Source organism: Harpia harpyja, chromosome 3 (genome assembly GCF_026419915.1).
Source record: "Harpia harpyja isolate bHarHar1 chromosome 3, bHarHar1 primary haplotype, whole genome shotgun sequence".
Lineage (NCBI taxonomy): Eukaryota > Metazoa > Chordata > Aves > Accipitriformes > Accipitridae > Harpia > Harpia harpyja.
Genome location: NC_068942.1, coordinates 2,332,773 through 2,360,171, shown reverse-complemented (window position 1 = coordinate 2,360,171; position 27,399 = coordinate 2,332,773). Strand labels below are relative to the sequence as shown.

Genomic DNA, 27,399 nt, shown 5'->3' with positions numbered 1-27,399 from the left:
GGGGATAGAGCAGGGTTTAGTACTGTGGTTGCCAGCCTTTTTCTTAGACTGGCCCCAAGTTCCTACTATTGGGAGTTTTCTCCAGGCTCCTACTGTTGGCTTTCCCTTCCACACCATTTTTGGACACAGCGTGTTACCTTCAGGAGAGTCAGCAATGGGACATGGACGATGGATAGGTGAAGACGCATGGAACATAATCAGTCTGAGCCTTTCTCTGCCTGGCTTCTGCCTCCCATTACGTCACCATTAATGGGGGACTGGGGAGACGGATTGCAGACCAAGGGGGACGAAGACAACTGAGGGGTTCCATAGGGTGGATGTGGGGAGAAGCCGCCTGCAAGACAGATTGTACACCGTGGCTGTACTCATTCCCTGAACACAATCTTACTTGAGTTGAAGAGACAGAAGTAGCACAAAAGGGCTAGGGAAGATCAGGGCAAGAGATGAAGATGAATGGAGCATAATCCAATTTGCAGCACTGCCTCTTCCTTCCCATACTCCCCTTTGACCTGCAGTGCTGCCTCGCATTAAAGAAAACATAAAGAAAAGCATTGGCAGTCACAAAAGGGACAGACCTGCTTCTACCACCTCTCCATACTTTTATGTTGTTAAACCTCACTAGTTGACACACTTGGTCTAGATGAAAATACTGCCGTTCTGCTGAAGGCAATGTAGAGTAAGGAGCAGAAATGTTTAGAGCCGTTAAAGGAAAATGAGACAAGTATCTGGGCTGGAACTAACGAAGGGAAGAGGAGCTCCCACCTTTCAAAAGAACGTGTTGTCACTCACCAGGATCTACAGAGAGCAGCCTGCCCATCATCACAGGGAGGGGGTAGCCCTCATGTATATTGAGAGGGGCTGACGGTCCCTACAATTGCAATTGTACTGCATGAATCTAGAGCAAATCCTACACAAACTAGTGCCTGTGGTGCAAGATCTAGAGTCCCAGGCTCTCGGTGCACGCCACAGCCAACAGCTCCAGTCCTGACAACCCCCGAAGCACCACCAGCTAAGAGCGAGTAAGGCACCATGACATCTCTCTGTCTTTTCCTTCCTCATGGCTGGCAAACTCCCACCTGAGCTAGAAGACATATGGAGAACAACTGTAAGGTTATATTCTGGCCTAAATTAGTCATTACTGTGTCGGGGTTAATTTCTGAAGGGAAAAACTTCATCTTCCTCGGTATTCAAAATGAGGGGCTTGAAAGGAAAGAAGTGCTTGCTGTGATACCTTTGAGGGAGGTTCTAGGAAAAAGCTTTCAAGAGTACAGGCGTGGGACACGCATCCCATGCTAAAAAGAAGAGATGATGGTGCTGCAGTGTAGCTAGAAAAGGAAACGGCATTTTGGCAATTGGATTCAGTGCGTACCGTATGCACTTAAAGACGTCATGGCCTTCTTCCCCGGTATTCACACATACACACAAAAACTGCAACATGGCCCATTTATTTTAAAGCACTGCTGCAGTTTAACACTGATTTCAACTCCAGTGGAGCAGTGTTAAGTAATAGAGTGTTGGTTTTAAATGTACTACATGGGAAATATGTCCCAGGGATTTATGTATATAACTCCACTGTACTGCTTTAAACACTTCGTCCCTAAGGGCTCTTATTCACTAAACTGTTTGTTTGGTTTTTGTGCAGCACAGACATTCAAAAAACCCCAACACTGCTAGTATGTTTATCAAGCAGGGTGGCCAGATGTTCAGAAACACCGGCAAAGACTGAGGTTAAATATCTCCCTCAGGGGTTCCTCTTCTGAAAACATTTTATGACTGTGGGTTATTCTGAAGAATATTGTACTGGCTTTTTCTGTTGCCTTCCCGCAGCATCACACACAGCACAGGGAAACAGAGGCAGAATGACAAACACGGAAGGAGAAAGATCAAGAAAGGGCAGTTCTTTACATTTCAGAAGCAGTCTATCATTTCTATTAATATAAAAGACTAGAACCCAAAACAGAAGATAAACAATTATAGTTTAACATACAGTATCATATTATGATGTAAACTGTTTCTTAAGCTCAATGCTTAACTGAGTTATGAGGTTTAGCTTAATGAGGTATAGCCTAAGTTAAAAAAAGATTAAGACAGATAATGTGAAAAAGCACCAATTATTTCAGATGTCCTGTCACGAAATCAGGAAAAAAAAACAGTAGGTCTTTCCAGAATTGGAAATTTTGTTTTGTTTGGGGATGTTTTCGTAGTTTGCTGGCTAGTTATGTGTTTTCTGTCTTCACATATGTCCTTTATATACATCTATACTCTCTCCTATTCTATAGGGTGATCATTTTGGTGTGGCATAGACTTTCTGGCTGAGAGCAGTTTCAGCCATGGTGAGACAGCTGTCCATTAGGAAATGTCCTTCCTGGTGTTTTACCTTTAAAATATTTCCAACATTATTTTACTAGAAAAGAGGTTTGTCTCCTTTTTTAATTTTTTTCCTTCAGTGCTTTGGGGTTTCTTTCAAGAACGTATTTGCAGTCATAATTAAGAAATGTGTTAAACCTTCTGTCAATTAGCCTAATTGATGTAAAAACCTGATTGGGTCCTGAGAGAAATGAATTTCCCTAGCCGAACCTTATCAAAGAACAGCTTAGCGCAAAATAGGAGGAAACCAAAACATGCAAGACTGCTAGAAAAAAAAATTGTGATGCTTTGAGATAAGGTGAAAGAACAATTTCTGTCTGCAGACTGCTGTGTAGGTGTTTTAAAAATAAGTCAAGTGTTTTTAAAATGGTTTCCTTTTAGTGCATAAGCCTAATATAAAGCCCGTAAAAGTAGGAGTAGAAATGAGGAAGATATGCTTGTGAGATAAAAGAAATAATAGCAGAATGTGGAAAGAATGGGGACTGTAAAAAGGCCAGAAGAGCGACTTGCTTTTTTGTTTCTCTTTTTTTCTGGAAATGCCTATTACAGAATACGGCGAATACAGAGTGTGCAGGGGGGTGTGATGAAAGAGGCCTTAAGCCATATGATGCTATCGGCAGAACTGTGTGTAAACTGGTAAAACCACAGGTAATGGTGAGCCCACGAAGCTCAAACCTGAATGAGAAAGAGCTGCGGCAAACTCAGGTGTGCATGTGTGTGGTGGAAAACTCTTAGCCAAATAATAGGCTCAGCTGCCAAAGTATTTCTAAAGTATTCCAAGTTTCCCCTAAGAAGTCCTTCTTTTCCTCCAGGTCTGATGAATTAAATATTGGCTGAGAGTCAGGTACTAATGAGTTCCACTTTTGCTGATAGAGAAGTTTTATTTGTATCTGAAATTACACAGAAATTCGGTCTCTGAGTCAGAATTAGAGCCTGTGTTCTTAAATTTTTCTCAAAGTATGAGGACACAGTGACCTCTTGGTAAATCACTTTATCTCACCATATCTCCCAGTCCCCACTTGAAAAGGGAGGTAATAAGTTACCTGCTACTCTGCTATAATCTTGTTGTAAATTCCTTGGCTGATATGGAGGGAGAAAAAGAAATTAATTGGAATTACTTATTTTTGTTGGCTTGAAGGTATATGTGGGAAAGACAGTCCAGATTCATCAATTCCGACGAAGAGCTAGACAAGCAGTGCTACATGCAGACCAGCTTCTACTGGGCAGGTTTTACTATATTTAATCTAGATCTCAAAAATGGCTCAAGAAGTTGCTATATTATTTTGTGTGTTCTGATTTCTGCTAGAGCGCTCTTTCACTGCTATAAAATGCCTATGTCACATGCATTTACATTTTTCTCATAGTGAGGACAGAAAAGTTAAGCAGAGACAGTAGGAAACATTCTTTCTGCTGCTAGTGTCTACACTGAGCTTTCCTTGACCCTGTGTTTTAATGTTTACTTAACTAGTTACTAAACTAAAGCTGGACATAAAGCCTAGATGACATTAATGCTCAATGTTGGTGTGCTATGATATCAGAGCTTTTAAATAGTGATGACTGGATGCTGTCAGGCTGTGTTTCCCACAACATCTTTTTCACCACGGTTAGTCTGGAGGAGAATACATTCCCTGTATTTAGAAACACATAAACTGTAAGAAGCAGGGAGAATGCAGCAACAAGTACAGCCTCTCTCTTTGCACCAAAATATCTCCTCCCCCTCTCACACACATGCACCTTCGCATGTGCACGCACACACATACTCTTTGCAGAGAAATATTTTAAAACAGCAAGTATCTAGCAAGTACTTTCACCATTTTTTTATCCTCTATTGAAAGGTGGCAGGGGGAGGAAGGGAAGGGATGTCTGAAAGGAAATCTTAGCATCCCTGGAAAAAAGAAGTGGAGGAAACACTGTGATTTATAAGGAGCACCATCTGTTTTATGTGCCGTACAAATGAGTGAGGAGCTCACAGGGTAAGGTGAATGCAAATGCTGGACACCTACCTTCCAACTGAGAGAGGGGGGTACATCCCCACACAGATGCAAGGAAGATCTTAAATGTGGTCACTGGAAAAATGTGAAGGGAAACTAGGCTCTTCATCTGTCTGACTGGTTCCAGTTGTGCACCAATTACTTGCACTAGTTTGTATTAATATTCAGACCATTAATCTCAGCAAGGCTGTCAGTGGGAAGTAAATACTACTGTAAGCATGGAGATTTGCAGAGTAATAATAATAATCACACTAATAATATGTGTTTCAAGTATGTTGGGAACCCTTTGGATCATAGCTGTTGAAAGGCTTAAAAAGTGAGTGCCCTCAAAGGGTACCTCTGTGTTCATAATAAGAGAGGGCCAGAGAGCGAGCTCCAGCACTGGACTCCTGATAAATGACAATACTTATTTTTTTAGCTTACACCCTGCCTCTGTTTTGAGTGTTCCCACAAGCATTTTCTATGAGAGTACCTGCACACATTTCTGGAGATGGCTCCTTTCAGAGACCTCTCCCAAAAGGCAGGATGGATAAGACAGCACCATGTTTAGCTCCTTCAAGCTTACACGGTTTCCTAGTGTTATCCCAGATGTTTTGAACCCTCAAGCAGTCCCTCATACCCTCCTGCTACATCCAAAAGACATGACAGAATCCTCAGTTTTGCATCCAGGAGTAGTTTGCAGAGTTAAAGATGGGACAAAATCAAGATAACATCTCAACGCAGACATCAATATCAAACAAGAATGTTTTCTGCTGTCTCTCCTCTGCCTTGCCACCTTTGCTATGAGAAAACCTTGGATGGGTATGACATGACACAGCCATTTTACAGTACAGCAACAGTATAATAGAAGGCAAAACCTCGCTCTGTTGGGCTGTGACACAGCCCTCATTGTTTCAGACACTTTGAACTGGAAAAAAAAAACCCGGGGAAGATGGCATTGCCTCAGAGCCGTAAGCCTCACAGCTAGGACTCAGAGGAGTCTCAGTGAAGTGCTACGCAGCCTGCGCACAGCCCCTGTGCTCTAGCTGGAGCTGCACCAAAGCGGTGCATGCAATTTGGCCTTGAAGCCGGAGATTGGCCCTTGGCCCTTTCCTATTTAGCAACATAGCCATAGCCAGAGTATCTTTCCCTGCATCGTTAATTACCCAGGTCCCAAGAACGTACTCTATTTTATGAAGATAAACTATTTCCAGTCCTTTAGGCAGCACAGTGCCTCTGTCTCATTAGCGTGGCCCTATTCCATAAGACTCTTGATTTATGTCACGGTACAACTTCCCGTCATTGCTGGCTCTACAGTTCACTTCTTTTAATATGTTTCGTGAAGGCTACTTGCTGATGAGGGAGGGCTCCACCAGCGGTGTGCTGCCCCGGTGTACTCGGAGCCTGCAGTCTCTGCACCTGATCATTTCGTAAGAGCAAATGTCTGACACTGTGGTTATATGGTGATCGGAGGAGAGAAGCTGTGTTTGCCTCAGGCAACCTCCTGCCAGCAGTGCAATGCTTATTTTGAAATTTTGTCCCTCTGCACATTTCATAATAATCCACAGCCCTCTGTAGAGTAGAGAAGTCAGAAATATTATGCGCCGTAAAAAATGAAAAATTAAAAAAAAAATGAAGAAGTGAAAGAAAGAGTCAAGGTGACATGTTCCCTCACTCTCTTCTCTTTGCCCTACTCCCAAGTGCTCTTTACCTTCTTTAAATCCTCTGCATTTTGTTTCAGAGGTATATTTTAAGATGTTACTTTCTTCCTTTCTGGAGATTCAGATACAATTCCTGACATACGGGTTGAAGCTTTTGAGGTGTGTTTTCTTTCCCCATATTTCCGTATTAAATATTAAGCCGAGGTCTGGAATAAGCTGGTTACTCCTCTCCTGGGATTCTTTGGATTTAATTCAGCACTTGTATAAATAGCAATGTAAATTACATATCTATTGAATTACGTATAGTAATAACGGTGTAATATGCACCATGCTACTTATTACGGAATGTGCAAATTGAAGTTAATTTACTCAAGAAGAAAATAGTAAAAAAAATCATAATACAGTTGAAGGTAAATGTACTCTGCTGTACCTGAGTGAGCTAGATACTAATTGCAAATACTTTACTATCACTACAAGTTTCTCTGCTATTCTTCCACTAAAGCAAAGTGCTCTTTTTTCCCCATTTGTGGAATTAATTGCTTTCACAAATACTACTACACACTAAAATTGTTGCATACCAATGTTGCATGCACCATATTAGAGTCGAAATCAGGAAGCCAGAAGAAAATTCTGCGATTACCTAGTTTGACCTCATACATAACACAGGGCGCAGAGATTCCCTGAATTATTTCCTGCCTGAACTAGAGTTAAAAATACATTTAATCTTGATCTTAAAATGTCCCACTATGGAAAGCTCACCACAGTTCTTATTAAAATTTACCTTGAACTTGTCTGAATTTCTAGCTTTTGGTCCAGATGCTTACAATACATTTATCTGGAAAACTGCATCATCCTGTCATTAGCAACATTTTACTCCCTCTTTTTATGATTTGTGATGAAATTTAATCTCCTTTGTTTAGCTAACATGCTTAACCTTCTCCCCCTAATCCCCTAATCATTCTCACAGTTCTTCTCTAGACCTTCGCTACTTTTTCAAAATCCTTTCTGGGTTGTGGACATAGAAAAATATTTTGAAAACGAGTATGAGTGGTACCATTGTTAAGTACAGAAAAAATGTGACATCCTTGTTTAGATTCAGAGTTCCCATTTAGATAGCCACAGAGCACACGAGCTGTTTAACTGCCGTGTTAAACTGGGAATCCACACTGAGCTAATTATGCACTATGAACCACAGGTCTGGGAGTCGCTACTCCACAGGCACCCTACCTGCAAGCCAGGCTTTCCTGCATCTCTGTGTTCAAACACTTTATTTGCTTGTATTTGGAATACCAAGAGGTCCAGATTGCTCTGAAGGACTGTCAGTCTGTATTGGCTTTGTGTGGCAAGGGTTTGGTAGCGGGGGGGGTTACAGGGGTGGCTTCTGTAAGAAGCTGCTGGAAGCTTCCCCTGTGTTCGAGAGAGAGCCCATACCAGCCGGCTCTGAGACGGACCCGCCGCCGGCCAAGGCCGAGCCCATCAGTGACAGTGGTAACGCCTCTGTGATAACATTGTTAAAAAGGAAAAAAAGTTGGGACGGCACCACCGCCACCACCGCCAGCATCGACACCGGCACCGCAACCAGCACCTCTGCCCCTGCGCCGCCTCCTCCCGCTGCGCCGCCGGCCGGCCCAGCGACTCCTCTTGCCTCTCCTGCGCCGGGGCGGTGACCGGCGGACCCGCCGGCACATGGCGGTGCTGACGCGGGCCGGTGCTGCTGCGGGGCGGCCGCCCTCCTCCTGCGGGCTGGGGCCGGCCGGCAGCCACGGAGGCCGCGCACGGTCGGGCGTCGCCGTGGGGACATTGTGATGCCACCGGTGAGGTCGGCCTCGTAACGCGCCCGTGTCACAAAGGGCCTCGCCCCGGCACCCCTATATAAAGCGGGGCGGCGGGCGCAGAGCTGTCGCCCTCCGACAGAGCAGGGCGGCCGGGGAGCCAGAATGCCCAAGTCCAGGCGAAGCAGGAGCCGCAGCAGGAGCCGGCGCCGCTACCGGCGCCGCTACCGGCGCCGCTACCGGCGCCGCACCACGCGTCGCGGCCGCAGCCGCCCTCGCCGCCGGTACACGGCGAGGCGACGCGCACCCCGCGGCACGCCGCCGCCGGTACAGGAGCCGGCGGCGGCGTGGGACACGCAGCCGACGCTGCTGAGCAGACCCCAGCACTGGGCGTCTGCGGAGCCAGTGTCCCAGGAAGCCCGGCCAGCGCTGACTCCATGCTGCCGGGCTCCTGAGGCCCTGGCTCCACCAATAAAGCTGGAATGATCGCATGAGCTGTGCGTCTCCCTGGTGTCCCTGTGCGCCGACTGTGTGTCCCCCGCCGTCGTGTCCCGTGGGTGGGCGTCTGCGTCCGATGGGGGGGAGAGTGTGTGTGTCCCGTGGGTGCGCCTGTCCAGGACCAGCACGTGTCTCCAGGGCTGGAGATGCCCCAGCCTGCCGGCTCCTGTGCTGGGTCTGACCCCCGTCTCCACGTCCCCAGCCCGTCTCCATGTCCCAGTCCATCCCAACGTCCCCAGCCCATCTCCATGTCCCAGTCCATCCCAACGTCCCCAGCCCATCTCCATGTCCCCAGCCCATCTCCACGTCCCCAGCCCATCTCCACGTCCCCAGCCCATCTCCATGTCCCAGTCCATCTCCACGTCCCCAGCCCATCTCCACGTTCCCAGCCCATCTCTACGTCCCCAGCCCATCTCCATGTCCCAGTCCATCTCCACGTCCCCAGGCCACTTCCGTGTCCCAGCCCATCTCCATGTCCCCATGTGGCAGGTACACCCCCCCGCCCCCGACAGCAAACAAAGCTTCTCCGGGCAGGGAGGAGAGGGAAAAAAAAAACCCCAAACCCTAGAGGCCGCAGCTTGAAAATCGAACTGGCCATTCCAGATGTGCCAGGTACGCTGAAGTGACCTTTTGTCCAATAGGGATTAAAATGACCACAGGTCGATTCAACAGGGGTATAAACAGGGCCCCGCCAGAGGACATTTTCAGCCAGTCCTCCTGGGAGCCGCGGGTCTGCAGTCGGGGACTCTCCCCTTGGGTCGGGACGCTGCCCCAGGTAGCTCCTTGAGGTTGAGAAGCCCTCATCTTTCAGGTGAGCGATACGCTCACCCTGCAGCCCGTGGGGAAGACCATGGTGAGGCAGGCTGTCCCCCTGCAGCCCATGGAGGTCCCCAGTGGAGCAGATCTCCACCTGCAGCCCGTGGGAGGGACCCCACGCCAGAGCAGGTGGGTTCCCAAAGGAGGCTGCGACCCCGTGGGAAGCCTGTGCTGGAGCAGGCTCCTGGCAGGACCTGCGGATCTGTGGAGAGAGGAGCCCACGGAGCAGGTTTTCTGGCAGGACTTGTGACCCCGCGGGGGACCCACGCTGGAGCAGTCTGTGCCTGAAGGACTGCACACCGTGGAAGGGACCCACGCTGGAGCAGTTCGTGAAGAACTGCAGCCCGTGGGAAGGACCCACGCTGGAGCAGTTCGTGAAGAACTGCAGCCTGTGGGAAGGACTCATGTTGGAGAAGTTCGTGGAGGACTGTCTCCCGTGGGAGGGACCCCACGCTGGAGCAGGGGAAGAGTGTGATGAGTCCTCCCCCTGAGGAGGATGAAGCGACAGAAAATAACGTGTGATGTACTGACCGTAAACCCCATCCCCGTCCCCCTGTGCCACTGGGGGGGATTGGTGGAGAATCGGGGAGTGAAGTTGTCCCCGGGAAGAAGGGAGGGGTGGAGGGAAGGTGTTCTGAGATTTGGATTTATTTCTCATTACCCTCCTCTGGTTGATTTGTAATAAATTGAGTTAATTTTCCCCAAGCTGAGTCTGTTTTGCCCGTGACGGTAATTGGGGAGTGATCTCTCCTGGTCTTATCTCGACCCACAAGCTCTTTGTTGTATTTTCTCTCCCCTGTCCAGCTGAGGAGGAGGGGGAGTGATAGAACGGCTTTGGTGGGCACCTGGCATCCAGCCAGGGTTAACCCATCACACAGTCCTCTAGTCTTTGCATATTCTAAATTCTGTTGATTTTTAAGATTGTTATAGGCATATCGAAACTCTGAACCTCCTACTTTGTTCTGCTAGAGTAGGATTAACCTCAAACCACCTCTTCAGTCATGTAAAAGTCAGTATCTAGCCGAAGCCAGACAGCAATGGGGCTTCTTTCCCAGTCGTGGAAAAAACCATACACTTCTTGAGAGATTCATCCCAACCTAATTTAGATAATTTAGATGCCTGATTTGTTCTCTCTGTAGGTGCCTGTCTCTCACCAGTGACTACACAGGATAGCTAGACAGTATTTGGCTTTGCATTCATGGGGAAAAAAGGAAGATAATTAAAATTGTCGTCACTTATGTTCATGATTCTGGGGGTGAAAATTTCAGAAGCTGCTAGAACAATGCTGAGCAAATGAAACTTGAGAGCAAAACCGAAGTCTGACATTTCTATCATGGCCATTCCCCTGTGTCACAAAGGGTGAAGCAACAAGCTGGAATATTTGGCTCTTAAAAGAAACATCAGTACATTGATATTCCATTAATCCCTCACTAAGCACAGGGCTTGCCTTGATATTACCTTGCTGTTTTTGGAAAAGTGTATAATTCATGACAAAGATGGTGTAACTGGAGAGTATTTCAAAGTTAGTATGCCTACCACAGTCATTACATTCAAACAACATGTTACGTTAAGTTTTGCTGCAAATGCTGCTGCTAATTCAACATGACAGTATATTTGTGACTAGATTACATCTTTCCATGTGTGTTATAGTGGTTGACTGAGGGGAAAATGGTGTTGATTGAAATAGCACAAGAATTCAGTAGATAGATGGTTAATAGAAACTATATGACCACGATTTTTGCTGCTTGATAGCAGGAAACAGAGTAGTTGACCTATGGAAGACAAAAGATATTATATTAGAATATAGAACCTCCCCATAATAACATCTATCAAAAACGAGATCAGTGTGAAGAAGCCATAGATAATGAAAGCATGCAAAAGGGTGCATGTGAAAGATGGAAATGATGACCCTAAACTGGTTGAAAAAAATATTATCAGGGAAGAACCTCAGTAGTGAAAGACTGTGCCTGACTGAGGCAGCAGCAAGGACAATGAAGACAACTGCACTATTACTGGGCTCCATAAGACCTCACGAACAAGTAAATCAGTGTAAGAATTAAGAAAAAAATATGCCATCATCAGAACCTTCATATTTGGTACAGTAATGTAATGATCTAAAAAGAAGGCTAAAAGGAATTTGGAAGGATGTCTCCAGAAGAACACAGAAGAGTGTTAGGATGACTCTGTCAGATTCAACTCAAATGGATGGGGACTCATTATCCAGATTCTGTGTTGTAGTTGGATGAGAGGGCTTGACTAAATGATCAGAATGAGGAACAAAAGGATCCCAAAGCAGGCTTTTGTTCTAGGTGCCATCCTCCAGATAAAATAGATATCTTCATGAATCACGCAATTAACATCTCTCTGAACACTGGTAAGGCTTCACATCTGTTTGTTGCCCAGTTGTTTAAAGTCTTCCTTCATGCTGCACGCTGAAGCTCAGAGTGAAATTCAAAAGCAAGCACCTGCTAATCAGGCACATACTAAGCATGAAGTCTAACACCTTGTCGTGGAATTATGCCTTTGGTGGCAATTTTGCAGACTTTTCATGAGAAACTTGTGAGCACGCAGGCTTTCTGGGCACATAAACAGCCACCTGCCTCTGAAAATTTGTTGCTTTGATTGCAGAGGAACAGCAGGCCTCTAAAAATGTGGACAAAGGACTGAGAAGGTTGTGAAAGAAAGATCTCCGCTCTCACATGCCCAGACGGAGCTCAGACCTAAGCACACGCTTTTGTCCTCCTTTCTGACGCCCAGGTTTCCCCAGAAAAAAAATCTGGGCACAAGTGCTAAGCAGGAGCTGTGCTTGTCCCAACCAGGTCTCCAGTCATTCAAGTGAAGGGACCAAGACCACCAGATTAGAGCAGCTTAACCAATCTGGTCATTTAGACACAATCTGTAACACTTTTGGAAATGGGACATTTCTGCCCTAATGAATTTTGGGTGTGGAGTATGTTGGCATTTTCAACTTTAATTTTAACCTATTTCTTCAGTATTATTAATGTATCTGATCTGCTTCAGTTCTTTGGGAAACAGAGACCCGCTTATTGGACCTGTGTCAACTCTGGTTTGTAGACATCCAAACAAAGGATCTGTTTTATTTGGGTAACACATTCATGTGTCAAACCTTGCAAATTGTACCTTTTATGTCTAATAAGGCCTGCTGCCACTCCGGTCCCTGTTCACTGAATGTTTGGATGCTGTTTCATTTGTCTTGGCATAAAACATTGGGGGGTTTTCAGACTCTGTTTGCTTTTCCTCCATTTTCTATAACTCTAAATTTATTCTGCAATGTCTCTGGCCTTCCACTGGACTTGCATACCTAATGTGTTATACCTTGTATGTTTCCGTGTTCATGCTGCAGACTTGTGTTACTGCAGATTGATGATTTATTGCCCGCTAATACTGTGTTATACATTTTCCAAGAACTATGTACCGTCTTGAGCATTCAAAAGATAGTATTAGTGTTTTACTGCACTAAACGTGAAAAAAGAAACAAATCTATGATTTTATGAAAGTGTAGCTCCTCTGTAACAAGAAGAAAGATATCATAAAGATAAGATGGTTTATTTTAAATCTTAGATCCAACAATATATTAATGCATACCTTCAGAATTACAGTAACCTTCCCAGTGATGTGCACGGCATTTAACAAAGTAATAAAGAATAATAGGGACGGAGTTACTGAAAGACAATTGTTTTCCTCCATAGTGAAGGGTTCCAGGATCTATTCACCTGATTAGCTAGGATTATCAAGAAATGTTATGATTTAATTGAAATTTTCTGGAGTTTGTGTGGACAAAATACAGCTATCACTTTGCATTCACTGCTATCAAATAGGATAAAATAGATGCCTAAACTGATATGATGTTTTTAAAAGATAAAATTTTGTCAAAAGCTCTCAAATCCCACTTTCAAAACTCATTCACACACTTCTCCACCCTAAGGTCGTAAATGAGCTCCTAAGTCCCTTGGTCAATTTAAAAATGGAGCTTCTATGTCAGGTTTAGTTTGTATAAAATATTTGTCCACTCTGCCCAATTTCTTTCTCTTACGTAAGTACAGTGTGGAAGAACTTGCTAAACTTTCTCTCTAAATCACAGAGCAGAATTTGGTAAAATTTCCTGCAAATACATGGCCTATAGGAGTAATCACTTTCACAATGATTCGTAACAGCAGGACATACATCTTTTTGCTTCAGTTATCATCCCTGGCACCTTGTCACTGTGGAAGGCAGAAGTCCAAAGTAGCTGGTAAGGACGATTCGCTAGCTCAGAGTAAGGTTTTTCCAAACAACATCATCAACTGTTTGTCAGATTCTGTCTTCACTCCTCCTAACAGAGGGTGATTTCCATATTTACCTGGCAATGCCAAGGTATTTAAGAATGATATTTGTCGGATATGTTATGTTTCGGATGATTAAGGTAAGGTTCAGGTTGGGCTCTACCAAACTACCTATCTAGAGATGGGGTCAAACCGTAGTGTCTCTTGTGTGTCAGTAGATGATATAAGGTATCCACGATTAAAGCAGATGTAACAGAGAGCTGTTGGCCAGTATAGACATATCTCCTAATTCCCAGTATTCTCTTATTGACATCAGATCTACCTTTAGGGCACCAGTGGAAAATGAAGGGTGGGTCAGCATGCCTGTGTGCACCCAAGCACCTGGTCTCCTTTTCCATCTGTGCTGGCAACTCTTCCTTCCCCTCTGACAACAAACTTTATGCCTTCAGGTATTGTTTCATTTTTCTCCAAGCAGTTCTCCAGTGTATTATACTGCAATTAATGCTTTTTAACTTCTTTTGGAACATCCTCCTGATGCTTCCTACTAGGTATAACTTTGTTGCTCTTTAGCATCATGTATCTGGATATTTGAAAATAGGCTAAATCATAGAAAACATTCCAGATGAAAGCTCTGGAATTGGAAACATGATTAGAACTGACCTGCGACAACAGAATCTTTTGTTCCTTCTTCTGAGAGGTCTAACTCAACACTATGCACGCTTTCCCTAAAACTCTTATACCTCTTTCATTAACTTTTAAAGATATCAGTAGAACTTTGTCCACTTACTGTGGATATATAAGAAACCAGGGAAAAAAAATCTCATTAAATATGACGTGTTTGGGCTTTACGCTATGTTTAGTGTTGCTATGCAGCTGCACAGCTTGGCTGTCTTCAAAGATGGCTGTGCGAGTTGGACCTCATTGCACAGTGTCGTATCGCATTCTCTCATGTCTCGCCAATTAAATTGTCCTCCCTGCCCTTTATTCTGCCAAGGCAATACAACCAGACAAAATAAGGTCACACTTCTCAATTCTGGCAATGAACTGGTGATGTAGAACCAAGCATCTAAGAATCGTTCTTCCTCTGACCCTCAGTAAGATAACATTGTCTTTCATTTTTCAAAGATTTGGTGCACCTGTTCAAGTCAATAACACCAAATCTGTCTACCAAAGATTTACTCTCTACTAGAGCTGAGTCCGAGAATTACAAAAAAAATGACACTATAAAGAGTTGGAATACAAAAATTAAATATAAACAATATTAAAAATAAAGCATTATCACATTGCTGTTATTCTTCGCAGAGTATTCTGATATAATGGATTAATAACAATGTAGAATAGAATACATAGCTGTAGCACTTTTCACGCTTCCCATCCAAAATCTCAAACCAAAAGTCATAGTGATGACTGGAATCTTACAGGGCCCTGGTGAAACAGGCACTTTTATCTCTATTTTACAGATTTTGTAAGGAAAAAAAAGAAAAAAAAAAAAAAGACTTGATTGTGCTGTTGTGAAGCTTGTGTTAGAGAGTGCTGTGGCTCTGCGTCACAGAATTGGGAGCTTCTGGAGGCAAGGAGAAAGGCAGAGCATTTTCAGGGACAAAGGAGGAACACAGCTGCTGTACCAGCATGGTGGCTACTGCGTGTGCTGCTGCCAGAGCAGAAGAAAAAGGGCTATGGCCTTTTCTCTCACTTCTTGCAGTCCATTGCCAGATTGGTGGCTGGATGGAGGTTGTCCTTCTCTGCTGGTGCAGCAGCTTTCCCTCACCTCTCCTGCAGGCGCCAAGGCATCCCAGTCTGCCACTGCATGGCTTGCCCTGAGTGACCTGTGCCTGGAACAGGTGAGAGAGCTGCAGCCTTTCCGACATGTGGGTTAAAAACCCCACAGACTTCACATTTTTCATGAAGACTAACATGTCAAAGTGCTGCTGTCGCTTGTGCTTTTCCTACCAGAGCAGCTTCTGCATCAGCATGTTAAGTAGCATCTTACTGAGACCTAGGGAAGAGATGTGTGCTGGCTACTGAGAGTCACACAGAGCTTCGAGCTGATGCTCACCGCTTTAGAGGATAACGAGAGACATGCCTGGTCAGGTGAAACATTTAGTTTTAAATGGGCATCTGATGTCTGTCCATGGCAGAGGTCTAATTTAGACTTCCTTGATCACCGTGGCTGGCACACTCCCAGGTACTGCATTATATTAGCAAGGTTCATAAACTGTCAGATATAACTCATCCACTTAACTCTCTGCAATGAGGCACAGACTCTGAGGACACGGCCTTTCCGAGAATGTTCTCTCTTTATAATTCGTCATTCCCCCAAATGCCTCGTGTGATATGATGTTCCTGGAATCTTCAGCTAAAAGGGTCAAGGGGTTTTTGGTCACATATAGCTCAGAATTTATTCATACGTTTTCTGCCACCCCAGGCGGTGACTGGGACCTTTGCCATCAAGCTATTTCCATTCGGGCCAAGGAGATCACTATTTTTCATGCTGAATAAACAGAGGAGTGCTCCCCTGCCCTTCAGGAGAAGGGCTGTAAGGGGAAAGGTGCCTTTGGCCATGGAATTCAAACTGTCCTTCCACTTGGAGGCTCTAGAGGGTAATGTCTCTTCGTACCAGCCTAGGCTGCATGGTGTGATATTCCTTTAAACTCTCCAGCAGTTCTCCTTTTGCAGGAAAGGTTTCACAAAGCGCTCTGGCATTTGTTTTTTGAAGCCTGCTTAGCTGATTTTGCTGAATGGAAAAGGTAGCACGGAAAGATATCTTTTATTATAGATTACAAAGGTGGAAAAAAGCCTGCAGTAGGCTAATGCTGAGAGGAAAAATAGCATTGAAACATAAGCTGAGTTCAGTTACTTTAAACATTAGATGCCACAGGAAGAGGTTTTATTGACCTTGAAACCCCCCTGACACTTGATGCTCTTACATTGTGCATCTAGAGCAAAATGTTTGTGCTAAGCAAGGCATTTCCTAGGGAGATGCAAGGATGTGGAGCACCCTATGCAGACTGCTTTGTATTTTCACTGAGATACCTCTTTCCTTACTCCAGAGCATGAGGTTTGAGGGAGCTATTTGGTTAAGATAGGTTAATTCTTCCTCAACTTCCTTACATGTGTTGCAAGAGAGAGAGGCTATCCTGTCAGAAATCCCACCTTCCCACCTTGTGCATGGGCACAGCCAGCCAGAGAGCACAGGCAAAGCCTCCCCCGGACTTAGTCACCTTCCTGGCAGCTCTGTTGCTGACGGCACTGTCAAAGAGATCTGTTCCTTCCTCTGCTGTTCATCCACAATTCCCACTGGACTTCTGAATATTCCTGTATTTTAATAACCAATCAATGTTTGGGTTTTACCCCTTCAGGCCCTATTCACCTAGATCACACCATCTAGAGCTTTTCCTATGAATGCCTTATTTGTTTTTCTTTGTGTAAGTTGAAGTAATGAACTTGACTCTTCCTGTTCCTGAAGAGCTGCTTCAGCTGAGCTGGGCACTTTGCATACCATAAATCAATCCGCCTTGTCAATGCCACCATCACCAGCCATCGCAGGAGCCCTTTGGTCAGAGCGTTTTTAGGCTGTTACACCAGGACCACCACCATGACGCCAGTGTAGTGCCAGCTGTCACATACCATGAAGCGTCCCGACACTGTGACCGCCATGAGAGTCTTCAAATAAACAGCAATTCATCACCAGGAAAACAAATAGCATCACAGGGAAAAAGTCATTTGTTACTGGAAAGTCTCTCTCACCTCTGATGAAATGTTCTGGCTCTTGCCATTTCTGTGACAGCATTGCTCTAAATCTAACATGTAATGATGGAGAAGAGCAAATTACCTGTGCTTCCTTTCTGAACTGTTACTCTACAGTTTTCATGGGTGGCCACAATCCTGAGGAACTGGCAGACACAACAACATATTAGTCCCTTTCTCATCCTCTACTCCCTCTCCTCTGAATGCTCCTGTGCCCCAGATCCATGGGCCCAGTGTTCACACTCACATCGTCGAGGTTCACTTGCCATATGGGTGCCTCAACGTGGAGGGATGGGTTTTCACTGAACAGAAGCACTCATATGTGTTTGTCTATCAGGAATTCAGAGTTCTTGTGTACCATCAAAATATTTCCCCCTATACAATCTGCACAAACTTCAGATATGCATTTTTTTTTTCCTGCTGCCCCTCAAAAGAGTGAGTAGCATTGATAATCAACTGTTTCTTCTAACACAGTTCAATTTAAAATGCTAGGCATTCACTTGGTGGGCTGTGAGCAGTCTGTGGCTTTGTTAGATCTGCAGCATAAAGAACCAATTTTTCTTATCCTAATCCTATGGCTGTCTGGAAAAGGTGACACACAGTTAGACATAATGATAAGAAAAGCTACTGCTGCCAAAGGCAGTCAGATACCAAAGCCGGATGATTAAACCATTCCAAAGCATTCCCAGAGACAAGAGGGGAAAAAGGTCCAAAGTTTTTTTCCGTAGAAGTTTTCTTGCTATAAAACCTTCAGAGCAAAGCCCACATACAGAAGCATATACACTTTTGCTTTAATAATCCATTCCTATTATTAACAGAATGACCAGCGTGATATGTATTTTAAAGCCTTTTACTTTGTTTTTTATTGTTTCAACTTCATTCTTTGTTTTGTTGTTTTGCTATTGCCGAGTGGATAGAGGCAGCTGGCCTTGTTTTAAAAATAAATGGGATGATTTTTCCCAATATACACAGCCCTAATGGCTAAATCCCTTTGATGTGAACAGCAGTCACTGCACACTGTTGACCCCTGTACAATCAGAGCTCTGCTCTAACAGTGACAACTTCGGTTTCAGAGCTAAGCCCTGAGAGAAAACAGAGCAATAAACTTTTCTGTTTTCAGGACTTCCCATAGACTCAGTTTGGATGGAATTATCAAAAATATGTAATCAAATATATCGTTTAACCCTAATCAAGTGAGAAAAGGTAAAGTGGAGACAACTCCACAAAAGCAGAAAAAAGAAAATTAAAAGTTCTCTAGTTTTTAACAAGGTGGTTTTTGCAGCATTAACGCCTTCAGCCTGCACTGAGCAACGCGTACTTGAGCTGCAACCAGTACCTGCTGAATGCAGCTGGTGGAGAATTTGCTCCCAGCTTCCCAGCCCTATCATTGCTCTAAGCTGTGATTTGGGGTTCAACGCTGGTCAGCCTGCTGTGGCCTCCCCGCTGCCGCTCGAGACGTGTCTGCTTCAGCTTCCTGAGGGAATCCAGCAGAGTCCCAGCCGGGACGTTTCACCTGCGGGAGCAGGAATGTGAAGTTTGGCACCGAGCCTGAATCTACAAGATGCTCCGCAGTTGAGCGAACACAGAGGACAGCAATCAGCAATCCCTGGTTCCGTCTCGTACAAGCTGGTAGACCCTGCATTTGGGGGTTGTCTTTGATGTCTGAAGGAGGAAAAAGGACATCCTACTCTTTAGCTGTGAGATGAAATCATGGAAAAATGCCAAATATCACGTGGTTATCAAAAGCATAAATCACACTGAAATACCTAGGAAGAGGGAAGGTTTGTGGAAAGTTTGAGGTCAGATTTGCAGAAAAGTCTCACTAAACTTTCAGGAAATTTGGGTCAAGCCGACTGTCTGTAATACAGCTTCAAAACAGGTAAGTATCTCTTGCTTTCTACCATTGTTAAAGGTTTGCACAGCTCTTATCTGACAAGCCACAGTGCTGTGATTTTCAGTGCCCCTGTGGTCTCTTCAATTCATCAGGTGAAAAAGCTTGCCAGGGAAGACACTAAGGGAACGGCTGCCCTGAACAAGACAGAACCGCTCTCAAGCTCCCAGCAGCATTTCAAACAAAAGCATTCTAGCAGGTCTTCATGGTGATCTTCAAATGCTTATACAAAAAGAAAATCTCCAGAAAATGAATAGTCCACTGAGAAATAAAGAAAGACTTTATGCTAAGCACCTTCTAGACAGCTGTTACAAAAAGATTATGATCCACTAGTTGAAATAAATGCAATTTTTATCACATTTCTGTTTTCCAATGTGTCTAGATTTGTCTATATTTATGATTCATGTTTTTACTGTGCCTGTTGAAAAAAAAAATCAAAAACCTCTGGGGCAGCTTTCAGCTTAAGAAAGGAGAGAAAAAGAATTTGACAACAACATAGGCTAAGAAATTATGGATTTGGTTTGGGTTGGGTTTAAATTTCATGATTGCCCACTAGGTATCATTGTGGACATGGCAATTTAACATTGTCTTTCTTTAATAATTATTTGGTTGCATGGAATAAAGCTACTTGGCCATACTAATGAATTGTTCTTTCCGGACAGCACATAGATAGTTAATTCTGTAGAATAATGACTGCAAGGCCACACAGTCTACATTCCCCATCAGGAATCTGGCCTGATATCAATAGTTTTCCAACGCTCCTTTTATGATGAAAGATAGTTAAACTTGGAGGAATGACAGGGTTCTCATAACGTTAAATGCAAGCACAAATAAAAGCATACCTCAACAGAGCCGTTTCCATGGAACATAGCTTGAGTCTTATATTAAACTCCAGCAATGATGTTCACTCACCAATGCGGCACTGCTGCAGGCAGCGAAATCATGCTTGAAAGGGTTTTTGCAGGGGGCAGCTTTAGAACCCCCATGACACTGACTTAGTTCTACAGATATTGAGAGAAAGGTCTCTGTCTCACCGTTTTTGCTGAATAATGAGTATGATTTTTCTGAGAATCAATACACTGGAAGCTTTCTAGATAGTAATTCTCCAGTTCTTCAGTTGCTCATAATATGTGTGTGTGTGTATATATATATATATATGTATCTCCAACCTCCAAAAATCCATTTTAAAGAAACAATGCTCCTTAAATGCACAGCGTTACAAAGCTTTATATGTGGAGTCCCCTATAAGCTTAAGAAATATGATTAAATTGCACATGGGCAGACATGTAACATCACAGCTTTACAATATAAAGATCCCAGGGCCAAAATTAACCTCCATTTAATTCTGCATTATTATTGCTTAAACTAGCCCATTTTTTACTAAGGTCTTAAAACCATAGTGTTTGTAGAATCCTGCAAAAACTTAATAATGAAAAGTAAATACACAAGCCTCAGCTGTTTTAGAAGATACTGTAACATCTTTCCATATGAAAACACAATGGTTTTGGGGGTTTTTGAGTCTGAAGTCCATTTCCCCTGACAAAGTCCAGTTATAGAATAAAACACGCTCATTCAGTGAAGCCAAGGCCATGTACTATTTCCATAACCCTTAACTCATTCATCTTCATCTTGAGCCTTCTCCTCATCACCTTATCCCACTCATATCTTATCCACTTTCAGGTTTTGCTTCTTCCTTGCTGTCATTCTTTTGTTTCAGGTGTCCGGCTTAATAAAGATAACTCCTAATAATTGTCTATATAGAACTGCTTTAAAAGAGGGAAAGGTGGGGGCCTTGACCAGGAATGATGAGTTTTCATATAATAGCCTTCTTCCCAAATCTGGTGCTATTTGCAGTGTATGAAAACATTCATCTCCATAAAAGAAGTGAGGAAAAATAGCAAGACAGGATTTTGATCAATACCGATTCTGATTAAGCTTGATCACAGCACTTGACATTTTGAGCAAGTCTGGAAGTACACCCACAGAAAACTCAGGATCTGCTAAGAGTCTCTAACAGTGTAACAGGACATTGCTGACTTGGGTGGGGAATATTCTATCATCTACTTTGTTGTTTGGCTTGTATGGCTATAATAAGGCAATATGATGCATTAACTTAATTCTGTAATTAATCTCATTGCCAAACCTTCAGTAGTGCTATTATATTGCTGATTTATTTTAAGTTTTTGCTTGTCTTCATTTTTTCCTTGGCAGAAGGAATGATAGTTTCATCAAGGTGTTTATAGATGAAAAAAAATTTAAAAAATTTTAAAAGTGTTTGAGATCATTGTATATAAAAATGGTCATCAGATGCCATCAAAGTAACACCCAGGGAGCTGATGCAGGGATGGGAAATGTGTCACTTTTAGAAAGAGCAGTGTTCATTTATACTCTCATATGGTCATATCAGGGAAAGTTGTAAAGAGCAGATTTTTTCAAGCTGCAGAAAATGAGGTTCATAAAAACATGCATTCAATAATCACTGTATGTATAAATGAGCAGGAGTGCTGTTCATGGTTCCTTCTCTGGAGGCCCGTACTACAGCATTAAAATGTGAATGGGACAGATGCAGACACCTAATCTGGATGGGTCTGGGATCCAGAACTGATCTTCTGTTCATTGCACCTCTTTCTTTTTATCGCTACATGGTTTATAAAAGAAAGCTCAGTTAATTAAAAAAAAAAAAAAGGCATAAAGGGATGCAAAGCAACAAGAGTTTTCCAGCTAGCTTTCCTAGTTTTAAACTGATTTTCTAAGACAGTCAGGCTCCTTCTCTTCTTTATCTCTGAGGACTCATTCCCTTCCTTCTCCCATAAGAAAAAAAAAAATCTTTCTGATATACTGAATCACGAAGACTCTGCTCTGTGTAATTCTCATACTGCACTCAGCACCACTGTGTTTGAAGGCTTCCCAGGAATATATTAAGCGATGTGACTCTATCATTTGGGTTTGTTGTTGCTTTTTTTTTTTTCCTCATCTTCTTCTCCAGGGGAAGGAGTGTGTTCAGTGAAGTGTTTTGTTTGGAATTTATTTTTTTTTATTTTGTGCTGTACATGGGTACGTTGCAGCGTTTTTCTTAGAGTCAAAGAAATGCATCTTGCACTATTAACAAAGGTGGTACATTTTGTGAGAGCCCTTTATCCGTGTGGGAATTCATTAACAATTTTAGCTGACTAGTCCCCAAGAAATCTCTGCTGCATGCACAGATGAGCTGTACCCTTCCTATAGGAAGTCTTAGTCCACCAGGGAGAAAGCACGTTCCTGGTCTTCATCCTAGAGGTCTCTGTAGTCCCCATGGGCTCAGGCCATCGAGCATCCTCAAAGTAAAAACCGCCACTTTTGGTCCTTAACCTCAGTTCTGAGGGTGTGCCCTCTGATGATGCAATTAGAAGATAAATCTTGAATGGCTGTCACTGGATTAGAACTGATAAATTGCTTGGTTAAAAAAGAGGAAAAAAAACCCCAAAACACTAACGTGATGTTCAAATTAAAACGAAATTATTATGTGTACCAAGCAAAGGGTTGGATAAATGTGGGAGAAGGGGAGGTTTATTTTATGAACTCTGATTGTCTCATGGGAAACAATCTTCCATTTGTATTTAGAACAGAACAATTTCTAGCTTTAAGGCACTCTTTTAATCAGCAAGCTCATCTGATGAAATGCTGTAGGATTTACTTATATATCAAAGAAGTTCCCTAGACATTTAAGGGGTGCAACTGAATACAATTAAAAGATCAGTTGTAAGCACAGTTTGTGATACAGTTTGTTTGCTGCGCTTTGTGAGAGAAGTTTAGTTAATATCATGTGAACTTGTGGTCGTTTAGCAGAGAGTAAAGTATTGAACTGTATTACAAGAAAAGCTCTACCATTGTGGCCTACTAGACATGCAACTATTCAGCTATCTTGGATCTGATGGTCTGTAAAAAGAGAACAGAGAAACTATTAAGCCAAGGTTCACATCCAAGAATGGAATCATTTATGAACAACCTTTCTGGGCCTAATTCATTGCTGAATTAAACCTCATGTAATGTCATTGAAGTCAATGGGGTTATGCAGGGCATAAGTCAGTGGAGCAAATTAGCCCTCTGTCTTGAAGCCAAGAAACCAAAGGAAAGAGTGATCCAATAAAACGGAGATGAAATGCTGATATTAGCTGAATGCTACTGTTCTTGGTACAGCGCGTTCTTTGTGTCCAGCGGTGAATATTTCATCCTTCCCAGGTGTAAAATCTTCCCAGCAGCACTATAAGGCAGATTTATAATAAATGACAAAATTAATGATATAGTTCTGTTGTAATGCAGTTTCTGGGCTCCCAACAGGAACTTTAGCAGTTAGCAGACAACATCTATGCTGGCTGCAGTGTGATCTCCAAATCAAGTCTTAATCTCTTCAGAAAAGCCTTGGGGCTGGCTTTGTTTTTTACCCTATAGCCATCTCTCACCCGTACAAATGTTAGAAGCAAGCACTCATAGGTATGGAGAGCTTCCTACACAGAAAACTGACAGAAATACCAGGAATATCTCTGTAAGAGCTGAAGTAAATTAGGCACGGTCACTGCCTCAGGTATAGAGGCACTAGGAAACAGAATGGATCTGTTTGCATTTCATGTATTCGGGTAATATTAAGGGTTTTAAGAACCCACAATATTGCAGTGATTGTAGGTGTGCCTTGGAATAATGAAAAAAAAAAATCCGTTTGCACTAACCAGCATTCATAACAATACATGGTCTTCTCCCAGATTTCACCCTTTTTACTGTCTGACCCACTGATTACTTTGTCTGAAATTAAGATCATCATCTCCCTCAGCCGGAGATTATGGGTTTTGCGCCACGCACACAGAGAGCTCAGTCCTGGCTGGAGCCTTTAGGCATTTTTCTTATCCATATAAAGAACTAATTCCCAAAGTCTACAGCTGGGTTTGCAGCTTATGAAAAGATCTCTGTGAGGTGACCTGTACAGAATAACACATTTCGACAGCATGGCTCACTTTTCACTACAAAGAGATCAAACAACCGGAATTCCTTTGACATCCTACCATGCAAATTTCAGTGGTGAGCTAAAGGATGAAAAACAGGTTGTTGGCAATCAGCGGAGAAAACTCTCCAGACCTACACGTAAGGGAAGCCATGTAAAGCATGCAACACGTGGCACGTGCTGCTGCTCCAGTATTTGTTCTGTTGCTTCTGGTGTAACTTCTCAGTGATGATAGAACTCGGTGGAGGCACTAGCAGAGGACTCACGTGATACTTGGCCCATGGCATGTGTGATATTGGCCATTTATTCCCTTTTTTTGTTTTTTCAGGTGACAGTGTAAGATAAGCAATTTGCCATGGTACTCGAGGACCACTCCAGATTTTCATTTTCTTTAAATCTTGTTGCTTCTGTTTACAATTCACTTCTGGGCATGCTCTGAGGAGAGGACTGAAGGGAACAAGATATGAATTTGCCAGCTGCAGCATGCGATGCTGATGTAAATACATCCAGACCCATCCAAAGTGCTAGATATGTCTTGAGGCTTGGGCGTTATCACAGATACGGCAACAAGTCCCACTAATCCACAGCACTAATCTCAAGTTATAAAGTATCACTATAAAGTGGGTTTACAAGCGCACTGAATTCCACTTCGGTTTAGGTGGCAAGGTTCTGCTAAAAACAGAGTTCTGCTAGAGGGTCGGGTTTTGTTGGATGACAGATCTGATTTTGACAGAAATATTTACATTTTCAGTGGCTAAAAGTCCATCCATCCAACCACCCATTTGGTTTTCTGGTTTTCAATAATTAAAAAGAACCCAATTCGGTAACGGAAAATTTTTGATCAATTTTTGGAAGTTTTATTGAAGGGTTTTTCAAAAGGTGCAAAATACCCCTGGCTACTTCCAATTAAAATTACCAAACTGTTGTGAAGAATTATCATTACCTCATCAAACACATTCTGGTGAATTTTGTTATTTCTGTTTCTGTTGTTGCATTTCTAAAACCAACTCTTGTTTTTCTATTGCATTTGCTTTACATTTAACACTATTACCTTTTGTTTCAGCTGGCGGGCTTCATCTATGCCTGTTATGTTGTGAAATGTATTACTGAAGAAGAGGACAGCTGTAAGTACTAAAGCTTTATTACATACAAAATGAATTCTTTTTTTTAAATTACCCCTCCACTATGCTGGCTTTTGCTGACTTCAACCTAAATGCCTTATTATACTGTAGCCAGAGCATGCTTTCTGTCCATCCTTCTTGATCTAAAATTTGCAAATGCCTGAAAGACAAAGGAGTTGTGAAAGGCAGCTTAAAAAATATACACTCTTTTCTTCTGAAATTTTTTTTCCTCACAGGTTAGCTTAAGACATAGATAAAAAAAGCAAAAATCCCAATTCATTAATACAAGCTTTTTTTTTTCTTTTTTTTTCCTTAGTCCAGATTGTTATTAACTATCTTCACAGTAATTGGTTACCACTGAGGGCATAGCTCTTCTGTGTTGTGTGTTGGCTTGTAAAAGCACTTCTGGCAAAAAAATAGCTTTAGATCATTGCAGGACCTTCATTTATGACAGGTGAAACTGTGGAGCTCCTCTTTGTTCCTGCTGCTCCCAGGGTACAATTACAAGGAGCGAAATTATTTCATATAGATGTATGTTTGTGTTTCTTCTGCTTATTTATATCAATAGAAGCCTGTTGAGCAGAATTTGCTCTTATTACATGCTATGGTGTCAAGCCATTTCATTTTTTCTCTAGTCTAACCTTGATTTTTTAAAAAGGGCCACTGCAGCATTTCAGTACATCTAGGGATTCATACTAAAGCACTTTAGAAACAAGTATCAGAACTGCATGTAACTTTGATAAAATATACATGAATCCTAGAGAGAGCTCTGCAACAGGAAGCTAAAGGGTTTTTATTTGATTGAGAGCACTGCTAGGGCTGGTGGGGGTTCCTTTGTGTGTTCTCCTGCGTAGAAAATAGCTGCAACCCTATAATCTATTGGCAACCCAGTGCCACTGTGAGCCGTCAAGCGGAGATTTAGTGCCGAAATCAAACCACCCTTTGGAGGTCTTTCCGACTATCCTTGTTTCAGTTGTCTTTGCATTTCTATGGAGGCGAGGAAGGCATAAGAGTAAAGCAAGTGGAGCAGGGGTATGGCACAAACAGGTCTTGTCTTTTTAGGGAAGGACCCAGTCATAGGTACTTTCTCCTATTTTCCCGTTAAGTGCATTCACTATCCACAAAGCTGGAGGAGAATGATTCCTTGCCCCCCAAAACAAAATCCCATTTAATACTTTTCTGCCCTCTCTTCTAAGGGCTTAAATCTTTTTTTCACTCTCCTGTAATGCTTTTGGGCACGGTATAAGTCAAAAGCGAGGAAAAGACTTGTGACTTGGCTCACCAAACAAGCACAGAAGTCAGAGCACGTTTGAGAGATTTCTCCCATGGTCTGTAAAGCAACGTTCCTGGCAGCAAAGTGCTGTGGCCAATATGGTATTGTTTTCTGCTCACTGCGGCGGGAGCTCCCTGTTGTTCAGAAGCTACAGCTCGTCATGCTTCTTTGAACCTTTCCTTGCTGTCGTCTTGCCTATTTTGAGGCTCTTATTACTTTGTTAGTAGACCTCGGCCAGGCCTCCTCTTCCAGCCAAAGAGCCATCTTACCCATCTGTGAGCATCCCTCTGAGGTACCGGAGCAAATCCCCACCCAGTGCAACGAAACCAGCGCAAGCTCAGGCTCCACAGCTTTCTCTCGGATGAGGTTCAGAAGCGTGGCTGGAAAAAAAAAGAGAAAAAGGGAACTTCTGTGGCTGAGTTGTCCCAACACTGTAATAATGCTCAGATTGGATTTGGCCCCTCAAGGTGTCGTAAAATTAAAGCAGCTTTAATTTCTACTGAGAGGCTGCATGTAGCAGAGAATGAGAGCGATTCGAGTTCTCCCTCTGCTCAGACATCCACTCTGATGTGTGCCGAGCCCTCGCTGTGACAGCCAGGGGCTCCAGTCCATACAAATACCCCCTGCTCTGCTTTAATTTTAGTTTCTTTCAATTCCATTTAGATACATTTTCTTGCCTTTTCCCCTCCCTTTTGGCAACACATCCATCTATTGTACTCCTCTGAGAAGTAATGTATCCCTTATGGATGCCATGTTATTTAGTATTTATACTCCAGAGGAAGATGCCTAAGCGTAACTTTCTCAATACGTTCACGGATGGGGTCATCTCATGCAGACCGAGCGAGTGCGAAGGAGAAAAGCTTTCAGGAAAAGTGGAATATGTCCCAGAGCCATTGCTAGAGCTTCCTGCATATGTGAGTCTGGTGTGAGACCACTTCTGATCCCCTAGCTGTGTTTCTCTTCCCATAGTCTCTTCTTCCACTTTTCCAGTTCCTCACCCCTGCGTGCTGCTATGGAGCAAGGTCAGT

The 27,399-nt window shown here is 43.2% G+C and overlaps 1 protein-coding gene across 1 annotated transcript in view; it reads left to right on the top strand.

The window, feature by feature from the left end:
• NKAIN2 (sodium/potassium transporting ATPase interacting 2) overlaps nt 1–27,399 on the top strand; it is a 565,357-nt gene that overhangs the window by 514,740 nt on the left and 23,218 nt on the right. Inside the window, exon 5 of the mRNA XM_052781168.1 lies at nt 25,041–25,101. Coding sequence (XP_052637128.1) covers nt 25,041–25,101 — 61 coding nt within the window. The remainder of the gene's footprint in view (nt 1–25,040; nt 25,102–27,399) is intronic.